This window comes from Arabidopsis thaliana, assembly GCF_000001735.4.
Source record: "Arabidopsis thaliana chromosome 1 sequence".
Lineage (NCBI taxonomy): Eukaryota > Viridiplantae > Streptophyta > Magnoliopsida > Brassicales > Brassicaceae > Arabidopsis > Arabidopsis thaliana.
In genome coordinates, this window is record NC_003070.9 from 26366672 (window position 1) to 26380809 (window position 14138).

The 14138-nt window shown below is 32.7% G+C and overlaps 2 protein-coding genes and 1 pseudogene across 5 annotated transcripts; all 3 read left to right on the plus strand.

Moving 5' to 3' along the window:
- Nucleotides 1-505: 505 nt before the first annotated feature.
- On the plus strand, nt 506-4786 carry AT1G70010 (annotated as a pseudogene; the record flags this gene model as incomplete). Its single annotated transcript has 1 exon — nt 506-4786.
- A 5912-nt stretch (nt 4787-10698) lies between these two features.
- Nucleotides 10699-11688, plus strand: AT1G70020 (transmembrane protein, putative (DUF1163); the record flags this gene model as incomplete). The annotated part of the gene is made up of 2 exons (NM_105671.2): nt 10699-11096; nt 11203-11688. 2 exons carry the CDS (start codon nt 10699-10701, stop codon nt 11480-11482), a joined length of 678 nt encoding a protein of 225 aa, NP_177160.1. The 3' UTR covers nt 11483-11688.
- Nucleotides 11689-11969: 281 nt separating this feature from the next.
- Nucleotides 11970-13708, plus strand: AT1G70030 (Paired amphipathic helix (PAH2) superfamily protein). 3 transcript variants are annotated; one of them, NM_105672.3, is made up of 5 exons: nt 11970-12161; nt 12520-12677; nt 12772-12955; nt 13272-13367; nt 13449-13708. In NM_105672.3, the coding sequence occupies exons 2-5, from the start codon at nt 12547-12549 to the stop codon at nt 13518-13520; spliced, it is 483 nt and encodes a 160-aa protein (NP_177161.2). In that variant the 5' UTR covers nt 11970-12161; nt 12520-12546; the 3' UTR covers nt 13521-13708. The 3 variants fall into 3 exon arrangements, with proteins under 3 accessions (NP_177161.2, NP_001321202.1, NP_001321201.1); NM_001334431.1 differs by lacking the exons at nt 11970-12161; nt 13272-13367 and having other exon boundaries at nt 12185-12677; NM_001334432.1 differs by lacking the exons at nt 11970-12161; nt 13272-13367; nt 13449-13708 and having other exon boundaries at nt 12185-12677; nt 12772-12993.
- The last annotated feature ends 430 nt before the right edge of the window (nt 13709-14138 follow it).

Consider the following 14138-nt stretch of genomic DNA (forward strand, 5'->3'; position numbering starts at 1 on the left):
AGTCTGTAAAGGTTGGTATTTTATAAACCAATCTTAATTTTGGTTTAGAGGCTTATGGTTTAGGCCAATGTCAGTTTGTATATAAACCCCCAATTGTACTCTTTTGCTAATTAATGAGAATGAGATTGTTTTACTAATATGGTATCAGAGCAAAATATCTCGATCTCAGTCCCGTAACAAACTTCTCCGATTAGATCTCACCGGAATCTCACCGGAATCTCACCGGAGTTTGTTCATCTTCTCATTGTTCTTCTTCTCTCTTCTACACGTTTTCCTTTCGTCTCCTTTGCGATTCAGTCTCTTTGGTTAGCTGTTTCGATTCTCCATAGGTAAACGAAATGGAAAGAGTGTTCGTCGGAGTAGTTCACCGGATCTTCCTGTCATTGCTTCACCGAAGATTCATGAGCAGTCTTCTGGTTCATCAGCGAGAGCTCCAGGATCCTCGATTCATGCTGCGATTCATCAACCAGCTCAATATAGCTCATCGCGTCACTTTGAGGTATCGGATTCTCCTGATAATAGTCATAGTCCTTATCATCTTGTTAGCTCCGATCATCCTGGTTTAGTCCTAGCTCCAGAACTGTTAGATGGAAACAACTATGGAACCTGGATTATAGCTATGACTACTAGCATTGAAGCTAAGAATAAGCTTGGATTTGTGGATGGATCTATTCCAAAACCTGATGATGATGATCCTTATTGCAAAATCTGGCGTCGTTGTAACAGTATGGTTAAGTCTTGGCTTCTGAATAGTGTATCAAAGGAGATCTATACAAGCATCTTGTATTTTCCCACAGCCGCTGCAATCTGGAAAGATCTCTATACTCGATTTCACAAATCTAGCCTCCCTCGACTTTACAAGCTGCGTCAACAGATTCACTCTCTTCGTCAAGGCAATCTGGATTTGTCATCGTATCATACTCGTACTCAAACTCTTTGGGAAGAATTGACGAGTCTTCAGGCTGTTCCACGGACTGTAGAAGATCTTCTGATTGAAAGAGAGACTAATAGAGTCATTGATTTTCTTATGGGACTCAATGATTGTTATGATACTGTTAGGAGTCAGATTCTCATGAAGAAAACTTTGCCATCTTTGTCTGAGGTTTTCAACATGATTGATCAAGATGAAACTCAACGTTCTGCAAGGATTTCTACTACTCCAGGAATGACTTCATCAGTGTTTCCTGTCTCTAATCAGTCTTCACAGTCTGCTCTTAATGGAGATACTTATCAGAAAAAGGAGAGGCCAGTTTGTTCTTACTGTAGTCGACCTGGTCATGTTGAAGACACTTGTTACAAGAAACATGGTTATCCAACTTCTTTCAAGTCTAAGCAGAAATTTGTGAAGCCTTCTATCTCGGCTAATGCTGCTATTGGTTCAGAAGAGGTTGTTAACAACACAAGTGTTTCGACTGGTGATTTGACGACTTCTCAAATTCAACAACTTGTGTCCTTTCTGAGTTCCAAACTTCAGCCTCCTAGTACTCCCGTTCAACCTGAAGTACACTCTATCTCAGTATCTTCCGATCCTTCTTCTTCTTCCACAGTGTGCCCAATTTCCGGTAACCTTTTTCCCTCTATCCTTTGTTCTTTTGCCGGAATTGCTAGGCCTTATGTCTGTTCTTTAGATAGCAATGTCACTGCTATTCATTCTTGGGTCATAGATACAGGAGCAACCAATCATATTTGCCATGATAAACATTTTTTTTCTTCCTTTAAATATCTTCATGATACTACTGTTTCCTTGCCTAATGGAATTCGTGTGAGCATTGTTGGTATAGGTTCAGTTCACTTGGGTAGACATCTCATCCTTAATGATGTTCTTTTCATTCCCCAGTTCAAATTCAATCTTCTTAGTGTCAGTTCTTTAACTAAGAGTATGGGGTGTAGAATCTGGTTTGATGAAACTTCCTGTGTTCTTCAGGATGCTACACGGGAATTAATGGTTGGAATGGGTAAACAAGTAGCTAATCTGTACATTGTGGATCTTGATTCATTATCTCATCCAGGTACAGATTCTTCTATAACTGTTGCGTCTGTTACTAGTCATGATTTGTGGCATAAAAGGCTAGGTCATCCTTCAGTTCAAAAGTTACAACCCATGTCCTCTTTGTTATCTTTTCCAAAACAGAAAAATAATACAGATTTTCATTGTCGGGTCTGTCATATATCAAAACAAAAACATCTCCCTTTTGTTTCTCATAATAATAAGAGTAGCAGACCTTTTGATTTAATCCATATAGACACTTGGGGTCCCTTTTCTGTTCAAACTCATGATGGGTATAGATATTTCTTAACCATTGTAGATGATTATTCTAGAGCTACATGGGTATATCTCTTAAGAAATAAGTCTGATGTCCTTACTGTTATCCCCACCTTTGTCACTATGGTAGAAAATCAATTTGAAACCACTATTAAAGGGGTTAGGTCTGACAATGCTCCCGAATTAAATTTCACTCAATTCTATCATTCTAAAGGCATTGTGCCATATCATTCTTGTCCTGAAACACCCCAGCAAAACTCTGTGGTTGAAAGAAAACATCAGCATATTCTCAATGTTGCTAGATCCCTTTTCTTTCAATCACACATTCCTATTTCTTATTGGGGAGACTGTATTCTTACTGCAGTGTATCTCATTAATCGTCTTCCTGCTCCTATTCTAGAGGACAAATGTCCTTTTGAGGTGTTAACTAAGACTGTTCCAACTTATGATCATATTAAAGTTTTTGGATGTCTATGTTATGCTTCCACCTCTCCCAAAGACAGACATAAATTTTCTCCTAGAGCTAAAGCTTGTGCTTTCATTGGTTATCCATCTGGATTTAAAGGATACAAACTCTTGGATCTAGAGACACATTCTATAATTGTTTCTAGACATGTTGTGTTCCATGAAGAGCTCTTTCCCTTTCTTGGATCAGATCTTTCTCAGGAAGAGCAAAATTTCTTTCCTGATCTGAATCCTACACCTCCTATGCAACGTCAATCATCTGATCATGTTAATCCTTCTGATTCATCATCGTCTGTAGAGATTTTGCCTTCTGCAAATCCTACTAATAATGTCCCTGAACCTTCTGTTCAAACATCGCATAGGAAGGCCAAAAAGCCTGCTTATCTTCAAGATTACTACTGTCATTCAGTAGTGTCTTCAACTCCACATGAAATTCGAAAATTCCTCTCTTATGATAGGATTAATGATCCTTATCTTACTTTTCTCGCTTGTCTTGATAAAACTAAAGAACCCTCTAACTATACTGAGGCAGAGAAACTTCAGGTTTGGCGTGATGCTATGGGTGCTGAATTTGATTTCTTAGAAGGTACACATACTTGGGAAGTTTGCTCTTTGCCTGCAGATAAAAGGTGTATTGGTTGTCGCTGGATCTTTAAGATCAAATATAATTCTGATGGTAGTGTGGAGAGATACAAAGCTCGTTTAGTTGCTCAAGGTTATACTCAAAAAGAAGGGATTGACTACAATGAGACTTTTTCTCCTGTTGCGAAGCTTAACTCTGTCAAACTTCTTCTTGGTGTGGCTGCTCGTTTTAAATTGTCTCTTACACAACTTGATATATCTAACGCTTTTCTTAATGGAGATCTAGATGAAGAAATATATATGCGACTTCCTCAAGGCTATGCATCAAGACAGGGGGACTCCTTACCTCCAAATGCTGTTTGTCGGTTGAAGAAGTCCTTATATGGACTCAAACAAGCCTCTCGGCAGTGGTATCTCAAATTTTCATCTACCTTACTTGGTCTGGGTTTTATTCAGTCTTACTGTGATCACACTTGTTTTCTGAAAATCTCTGATGGCATCTTTCTCTGTGTTCTAGTTTATATTGATGATATCATCATTGCTAGTAACAATGATGCAGCAGTTGATATTCTAAAGTCACAGATGAAATCATTCTTCAAGCTTCGTGATTTGGGTGAATTGAAATATTTTCTTGGCTTGGAGATTGTTAGATCAGATAAGGGTATTCATATAAGTCAGCGAAAATATGCTTTGGACCTTCTTGATGAAACAGGTCAGCTTGGTTGTAAGCCATCAAGCATTCCTATGGATCCAAGTATGGTTTTTGCTCATGATAGTGGTGGTGACTTTGTTGAAGTTGGACCTTATAGACGGCTCATTGGACGATTGATGTACCTTAACATCACACGCCCTGACATCACTTTTGCTGTCAATAAGCTGGCTCAATTCTCCATGGCACCTCGTAAAGCTCATTTACAAGCAGTTTACAAGATTCTGCAATACATTAAAGGTACTATTGGGCAAGGTCTCTTCTATTCTGCAACTTCTGAACTTCAGCTTAAGGTCTATGCAAATGCAGATTATAACTCCTGTCGTGATAGTCGTCGCTCTACATCAGGTTATTGTATGTTTCTTGGTGACTCTCTTATTTGCTGGAAATCACGGAAACAAGACGTTGTTTCCAAATCATCAGCAGAAGCTGAATATAGAAGTCTCTCTGTTGCAACTGATGAATTGGTTTGGCTTACAAATTTCTTAAAGGAATTGCAGGTTCCATTGAGTAAGCCAACTCTTCTCTTCTGTGACAATGAAGCTGCGATTCACATAGCTAACAATCATGTCTTCCATGAGCGCACGAAGCACATAGAATCAGATTGCCACAGTGTCAGAGAACGACTTCTTAAAGGTTTGTTTGAACTTTATCATATCAATACTGAATTGCAAATTGCAGATCCGTTCACCAAGCCTTTATATCCATCTCACTTCCATCGTCTAATAAGCAAGATGGGTCTACTCAACATCTTCGTCTCATCTTGAGGGGGACTATTAATGTATATAGCTTAGATTGTTGTATATAAGCTTAGTTTGGTTAGTATAGATTTCATATAGAGTCTGTACAGGTTGGTATTCTATAAACCAATCTTAATTTTGGTTTAGAGGCTTATGGTTTAGGCCAATGTCAGTTTGTATATAAACCCCCAATTGTACTCTTTTGCTAATTAATGAGAATGAGATTGTTTTACTAATAGTATTAGCATTTTGTTTAGTGTTATGACGTATGTAATTGATAATTTTTAATGGCATACATAATTCATTAGCAAATGATTAAAAATAAATTACGTGTTGCAAAAAAGAACACAAGGGTAGTAATCTATGTTGCATACTTATAATCCCGTGCCATAAATATGATACGTTAGCAAATTGATCATTCATTTTCACTAAATTTTACAAACTCTTACAGTTATGTTTGACCGCAATATTTATGTTTATATTATCTTAGGAACATCATGTTAACATAGAAACCAAGTTCCCACGAACTAACAGCTTTTGAAGCTTTCGTTGATTGTCCTCTAGATCGGATAAAGAGTTCAAATCTTTAACAATTTTGATATAAGATGAACATGGAGACAAACTACGACTATATTCCGTAGATCTCCTTTTATATTATCTTTCTTTTTATTTAGTTAACATCATTTTTTAAAAATCTTTTTTTAGAGCCAAAATAATCGTTGACTGTGAAGCTATCGAACAATATATGTAAATCTATCCCACTAATACATCACTAGACAAAATTTCCAGCAGCGTAATCGAAAACCAAATGTCCATATACGAATGATTGATTCTTAAAAATGCAAAAATTTATGGTCAGACCCAAAGTTGTAATCTGAGTGTATTAGAATTAAATAAGAAGAAAACAAATGGATTGACAAAAGAGTGGTGGAGGGAACAAAGAGTGAATGGACGGTGAAGGAGGCATATTCGGTCGCTTCCTTTTTTTGTTGAAAAAGATTTAGTTGTCACTTACTTCATTCTTGTCATGGGCCATTACCCTCACCCAATATTCACTTGTTCCCAACTATAATATTTAATCCCTAAATCAACATTACACACTTATTGTCTATATATTTTTGTATGGTTTCAATTAACATCTTACATGAGACATGTATTTTAATGTATTATATGATTAACTTTTTCGTAAAGTTATGTGAACACAACTTTGCTACTTTGTCTAACATGCATGATGCATGTAGAAAGTGATCGTTAGAAAACGATTCTTGAAAATATGTATATGATACATTTTGATTTGCAAAATTCAATATAATATGTTAGGTGTTAAAAATGCGCCATCACAAAAGAATTTTCTCTACAATAATGTTTTTAAATTATATAATGTTAACTTAGTTTTGTAAAAAAAAAGTTTGTTAGTATGAAAATTTATACCAAAGTATATTACATTTCGTATAGTTATAAACTATTGTATCCTAAGTCCTAAAACTAGTTTGAATTTTCAAGTTTCATTCTTGTTGCAATGGATCTCAGCCACAGAGAAAGATGATGTACTCTCCCTCAAAGCAATTTTTTAGTCTCTGGCTTTATTTTTTTTACTGGTGACATCTTGTAGTCCCTCATTTAAAATCGTTGGTATCTAGAATATTATCTATTTTGAAATAAGTAAATATACATATTAGTCAGAAAGATATTCATAATTTTTCTTGTCTGCAATAGAAAACAACAGTTTTGAAATTTGGGTGACAACTAAGAAAATAAGATTCGAAAACATCATGCTACCATATTGGATGGTTATATATTTGTAGCTTACCAATTTTATTCATAGTTTTCCAATCTATATTGGGAAATAAATAAAACATAAAATGATGAGATTATTTGTGGTGTGCGGGCAAGTGATTCTGAGCGAAGATAGCACAACATGGACCCATGTATCATCTTCTTGACCTTTTAAAATTTTAATCAAATTTGGTTTCCTTTACTTATTCTTCTTCTCCTTTTCATAAAGATGTCCTCCAACATGTTTTCTCCAACAATTCCCGCACATTAGATTGAATTGTACCCATAAGCTATTAGTAACTATTGAACGTTAATTTGAGTGTAATTACACGTAATGATATAAAAAAAAACTCTTTCTCAAAAAAAAAAAAAGAAGATAAAAAAAAAACTCAAGTAGATATATGACATGATATAACATAAAGTAGCAAATGAAATTAGACATTTGAAGGTATCGTAGCATCACTAAATCTATGTTCTCTTTCTGTCATGTCATATATCTATTTGAGTTAATATATAAACGAAATCTAGGAAAAATAACGAATATGTAAACAGAGAGCTGCCTTTTGTGTAAGTTTTAATTCGGTTCAATCTATTTAGGTACGTCCAAGATACAACGAAATGGCTATTTTTATGCATAACAATTCTTTTAGCTAATACCTAGACCAACGTTAACAAAAATGGTAATTGGTAAAGACCATCTATGTCTACGTTTTCTTTAGATTGAGTAGAATCAACGATTCAAAAGTTTTATTGTTAATATATAACGAACAAAAAAAATTGTCGAATTTTTTCTTCACAGAGCACTGACACCAGTTAACTTGTTGTAGGGGTCGACAAATCCCAATTCAAGAGGCAAATCAAACTGTTAAAAACGAGACCAGCGAATGTTTACGAGTAAAATTCGACCGTGGTGTAACGGAAACTTAACTTAAAACTTCATAGACATTTATAAAAACTGTCATATTACAATTGGTTCATTAATAACGTCATAGACATTTATAAAAATAGAAAAGATAAATTAATTATTCAGTTTTTTTCCTAATAATTTGGAATGAGAGTAACTGATATACTGTATAGTTTTTTTTTTGTTTTTTGACGTCAACCGATATATAGTTATTCTTTTGAAATGTTATATTCCATTAGTCTTATATTAAAATTTAGGGAAAATTACCAGAGTGATCCATATTTCATTCATAATGACCAAAAAGGAATACTAAAAAACATGAGTTATATGGATAATAATTATGCCTAAAATGTCCCTGTTTTCCTTTGCAGAAAAAATAATATTACAGAAACGTCATTACTATTTAATTCCAGCATGGCAATAAAATCACATTTATTTACAAAACTGCCATTGTCGTTTTTGGTGAATATGTGGCTCTTGTTGCAACAGATTTGTTTTCGATCACAGATTTTTTGGTCAACCACAGATTGTTTACAACAGACTTGTTTTGTACCACAGACTTTACTGGATTAAGTTACGACAGATTTTTATTTTTTCGCAGATTTGTTTATCGTGACAGATTTGTTTTATATAGTCTCCACAGATTTTTCTAAAATTTCAAAATTTAGAATGTTGAAACCAAATCTGTCACTGATTTATTTTCCATACCGCAAATTTTTCCTTATGGTAGCAGCAGATTTTCTATTTGTAACCAAAAATCTGTTGTGTTATAACAGATTTGTTAACCCAAAAAAATGTTATATAGTCATGACAGAGTTGTTTTGTGTAATCACAGATTTAATTAACTTGTTAACAAATCTGGTGTTTTATAACAGATTTTTGTTAAAAAATAAAATTACTAGACAGTCCCATAGTGATAACAGATTTATTTTTAGTGATAACAGTTTTGTTTTTCAGTGTTAAAACATAACAGATTTTCTCATATCAATGTTATGGCCGATTTATTTATGACTAGAATAAACTTTTTAGTAATAATAGACTTTTTGTTAGCAGATTTGTTTTTAAAATTTCGAATTTTTTTGTTACATGAGATTTATTAACTAGCCCTCAAGTAAAAATTTTCCGGTTTGATTGTAGGTTAAATCCGGTTTGATTCAATTTTTTTTTTTTTTGAAAAAGAAATTTTCATAACGTCACGACAGACTTTTATTAATGTCGGCAGATTTTTACATAATATTGTCATATTTGAATTTTAATGAATTTTATTAGTCATAATAAATTCTCCAAGGGTTTTCATAACCGTTTTTTTTCTTCTTCTATTCCTACCATCAAATCAATTATTTGTGAATTGATACATGTCAAAATATTATTGGTAAGCTAAAACAAGTCAATTTATAATATGCAATATCAAAATTAAATTGTTTTTTTTTAGTATTTTTAAAATCAAAAACGAAATATGTGAAGAAGATTCTTCTTTATCTAAATTTTGTTCAAAATTATTATTTAAAAAAAAGTTTGTTCTCACGGATTTTCGTTTTTGTTTTAATTATGTAATATAGGTTTTGGTTTTCTTTTTTATCCACGATTTCCTTTTTGATTTTATAATTCTGTTGAAAAATAATTTGGTTTTGCTGATTTGTCAAAATTTTATTGGTGGAGTGACTTGTGCTTTAAAATATAAAAGATTTGTTTTATTTTTTATTTTTTGTTTTAATTTGATTACAATTAATCATTAAGGTTATTTCGTCTTTTTACCAAAGATATGGCTTACTACAGTTTTTGAAACCAAACGTGTGTCATTTAAGTTATTTATGTTAAGAGTTGAGTCAATCTAAGCAAATCTTACTAAAAAAATTTATTGCCATAAATACAAAATAAAAATCTGGGAACAACAATGAATATGAGAAATTTGTTCATCGGTAAAACCTATGTAACTGCAGCGCGTACATTAGAAATCATGGATCTCAAGAACATATCATAGAACCTACGTATAAATTACAATAAGCGTCGATCTCAATAACATTTCATAGAACCATAAGTTTACTTTATTAATTTATATTGTACGGATAATTCGAAATTACTTTTCATAAGAGTAAAGGCATTCCAAAACCTGAAAAAAAAAAACAGTTTTTAGGTCCTTTAAAAGAATTTATAAGTAAGAATTTATAAGTATATCTTATTGTAAAGCACGCGAATATCTTTCTCTTGGAGTTTAATTCGACATACATTACTTAAAAAGTATATACACTATATACATATTCATGTACGTGTGGTGTGTGAGGGAAAGAAAGATAATTAATATATATGTTGGGATACGAGATCAAGTACGAGAAAAGATTAAGGTGTTGATTAGTTGCTTCTAATTGTCATCTTCATGACTAGACCATACTTTGGTATACACAACTGGTTACTTTTAGTTTGAGATGCGGCGGTACGAAAAAAATTAAACAAATTAATGTGTGTTTCAAAATATTAATTATAGAATTCAACACTGTTTTCTTAGTTGATCTCTCTAATGCTACAAAATATTCTGAAGATTATAATATAAGGTGCTACTAAATTATCCATGGTATGATTCGTATATCCAACATTTTTTCTGTATTATTTAGAATTTTTAACAATTAATACTTTCTCCCTAAACAAAGTTTATAAAAATTTCACTCAAGTTTCACTATTGAACGAATTGGTAAACAAAAATAAATGTTTTGGCTATTTAAAAAAAAAAATTGGTGCGGTAAAGAATGGTAAAATTGTAGCGAGGTGATAATAGAAAGTTGTTAAGAAACATCTCAAATTACAGCATCTTGGCCGATAATAAAACTAATATACTATGTTTGATCATCATATGATTTATTTTTCGTTCTAGCCTGCTTCTTTGATTCGTAGCCAAACAAGCTGGAGCACTCCCAAAGTCCCGAGTCTTAACGTTTTATGGCCCATTAACGATCTAAAGCCCAACATAAAGAACCTATTTCTATCCTTTGAGAAGTTTTCTCTGTCCGACGATTCATAGCCAATTAACGCTAAGATTACTATTTGATTTAATCTAAAATATCTTTAGCGAAAAGAAAGTTATTTACCAAAATCTAAAAATTTATATGTAATTATCGAAATCTTTTTAAAAAATTTGATATGTAATTATCGAAATCTTCTTATAAGAACAATATACCAACTCTTTTCTTTAATAACCCTAACAAAAAAAAGATACATAAATCTGGTGCATATACACATCTCTCTATCCGTCTCTCTCTGGGTTTCAATGGATTATGAAAACGGAGAAATAATAGCTCCTAAATCCACCACTTTATGGGATAGACTTACACCACGACAAAAAAAGTATGTGTTCACGTGTGTCTTGGTTTTTTTGATCGCTATCGCAACCGCTGCAATTATCGTTTATGCCTACTCTGAATCAGCACAAGAACGACGTGAAAAACGGCGTAAAGAACAACGTATAGAAAACTATGCACCGGATATTATAATACCATCTATGGATTTCACAGTCCTTAATTTAACCGAGACTAGTCTTAGTGTTAAATGGGATTTAGTGATCAGGCTTCCTTCAGATCTTCCTGGTTACTATATGTGTCTCAAAGGAGATTTGCAGACTTTCATACTTTACAAAGGTGTTACCATTGCTAATTCATCCTTAGACAGGTTACACTTTTTAAAAATTTCAATACTCTTTTTTTTTTTTTTTCTTTAACTAATTTCGTTTGTTCATATATTTTTGTTTGAACTTTTTTGTGTTATGCTCTATCAGTTACAATCTGATACCAAATTGGCCTCAGCTGCTTAATACCTCATCGGTAATTGCTTCTGAGGGAGATATGGACAGTGTTGTTGTGAAAGACATTATGGACGATATAAAGGAAAGAAGAGACATGCGGTTCGGATCGAGGTTGCTTCTTCCGGATTGTAGATCTGGGAGGAAGATGAACTATACGTGTGATGAAACTGCGGTTCGGTTTGAGCCTGGCTCTCAAAGGAAGGCAACTGCGTTTGAAAACGCCGCTCCTATATGCCACTATATTCACACTTAAGTAAAATTTTCATCAATAATGATTTTTATGTTTTAGTTTGCATATGTTGGATCTTCTTCTTTTGCCTTTTGATATCGTAGGAAAGAACTTAAACAACACAATGCGCTTTTGTTTTTTTTTCCTTTGGCTTCAATGGAATATACTTTGTTCTAATGTATTATTATTTTCGTTAATAATTATACTCTCATAGTAAGATACTATTTTTTAAAAAGATTCTATTTAAACATATGGTACTACATCAATATCATAAGTTAATCATTACATCAACTTAAAAAATTTATTTAGTTAGTCTGTTTAACGTACCGAACCGATAATTAAATTTCGAAATCAAATCTACCGATTGGTTTGTATCTAATAACCAAACTAGAACCGATTTGCACAAACTTCGGTTTGGACTTATCAATTTTGTTTTTAATCTGAAGGCCTACTTTTTTCTTTCTATAAATATTGGATAAGACTCATAAAAGTAGTATTTGGTATATTAAGAAAAAGAGTAAAAAATCCATATAAAGGAGAGAAAATCGAATCGTTATGTTAACAAAAAGATTATGTTTAACGTACGTGATATTAAGTATCTTTATATGACTCATGTAGTTATTTATAAACCTAAAACCTTACGACTTTCTTTGTGTCAATTGTCAAGTCTTTTGTATCTTCCTGTAAGCCTGTTACGTGTGAGGTAACGTGTCCATCAATACTTGTGTCCTAGCGAACTTTGATCGATCCTCTTCACTTTGATCCTATCTTGTTTCTATACTGAAATTCTTAGATCAAAATATAGTGTGACATAATCTGAGGAGTAAGTTAGATTCAAATCTTCTGGTCGATAGCTGTAAATTCCCTTGCAATGTTTTCTATGACTCTAATTGCTAGATCTGCGCTGGTTGTATGAATTTTTGGGATAATTTCGATTATTTTTCTTTGAACTTATATATCTTGAATTCGTTTATTGAGATTTAAGACTTGTATTGATTTTCAAAGTTGTTTATATTGGGAGTCGAACATTAATCTATTTTCTCTTCCTCTGGATAATGAAGCACTTGCCAGTTGTCAGTTTCAAAACCATGGTTGCAAATAAGAAGCTAACTACAACCGATGCACTTGATTTCCTCCATCTTGTAAAAACTAAATATCAAGATAATCGTGAAATATATGATAGTTTTCTTACGATCATGAAGGATTTCAGAGGTCAGAGGTATTTTTTTTCTTCTTCTTCCCTCATAATAGTTTCAGCTCTTAGTTATATAAAGTTTTGGTAAACTGTTTTTTTTTTTTTTTACTAATTGTAGAGCTAAAACATGTGACGTCATATCAAAAGTGAAAGAACTCTTCAAAGGGCAACCAGAGCTTCTCTTAGGTTTCAACACATTCTTGCCAACGGGGTTTGAAATAACACTCAGTGATGACGAACTTACGTCAAATTCGAAGTTTGCTCACTTTGACGAAGCATATGAATTTGTCAACAAGGTCAAGGTAGTTGGGCAAAATCATACTAGTAATTAGAGTTTGATTATGATTATTTTGATCCAAAAGATCTAAAATCTAAATAAAAAACAGGTTTAGTCATTTAAATTTAGAGAGATGAATAAACTTGTTTAGATTTTAGTGTTAAAATTTAGGATATCAGATTTATCGTTTTAATTAAGGGTTAGTTTCGGTGTAAATATTTCGGTTTATATCATTTGTATTCTCTATTGCTGTTTATTTTGCAGCCCTACTAGAAATTATATTACTCTTTTCTGTACAATTTTTTTTTTTACTTTTCTCTTAAATATCATTTTTTCTGTAGACAAGATTTCAGAACAATGATGTATTCAACTCATTTTTAGAGGTTTTGAAAACGCATAAAAAGGAAAACAAGAGCGTTGCTGAGCTCTACCAGGAGGTGTATATATATATATGTTTCACTACCTTTTCTTTTTCCATCTTTCTTGTATTGGATTTAATGTAATGTATTATTTTGTAGGTGGCTATCCTTTTTCAAGGCCATCGAGACTTGCTTGAGGAATTTCATCTCTTTCTTCCACATTATGGATGAAGAATGATGAATTATGTATACAATGAAGCCATGCAAGTTGTGGTTCAAAGCCACTTTATCTGCTTCCATTTGACTCAATGGGGATTATCATTAGTTTGTTGCTGAACTGGTAAAACTAGTACTCAATTTTTCAAGTTGTTTTATACTATTTAAACTGAATATTATGGATAATACACAAATTATTTATCAATTTACTTAAGACAATATAATTATGCTTAGTGAGAATGTACCAAACCTTTTTTTTTGGGTTAAAGGTTGCTGCACTAATTAAAAGAACAAACGGCGAATTACAAATTCTCAAATAAACGACAACAAACCCGACACGGTACAAGAAGATAATTTGAACCAAACCATACAAACAAAAGAATATTGCCTAGGTGTTGAGGTGGCTCAACTGTGGAAGCCAAAGCTCTATCAGATGCAATGCTAACAAGAGAGAAGTCGAATGCAGGGAAGAAGCTATCAGATTTTAAAATCCAAGCTGATGCGTTTACTCATTTCATCTTTAATTGTGAGTTATTAATTTTGAAAACCAGACTTTTTTTGTAGGATAAAGAACTTTTACAACTTTTTTTCTATAACCCTTTTAATATATGGTTTTTATTTTACTTTATTTGT

Excerpts from the sequence above, each read along its gene's own strand:
- AT1G70030 (NM_105672.3), top strand. The coding sequence starts at position 12,547 with ATGGTTGCAAATAAGAAGCTAACTACAACCGATGCACTTGATTTCCTC. Across the intron at positions 12,956-13,271 it reads AATTTGTCAACAAGGTCAAG|ACAAGATTTCAGAACAATGA; the intron begins GTAGTTGGGCAA and ends TTTTTTCTGTAG. Across the intron at positions 13,368-13,448 it reads TTGCTGAGCTCTACCAGGAG|GTGGCTATCCTTTTTCAAGG; the intron begins GTGTATATATAT and ends ATTATTTTGTAG.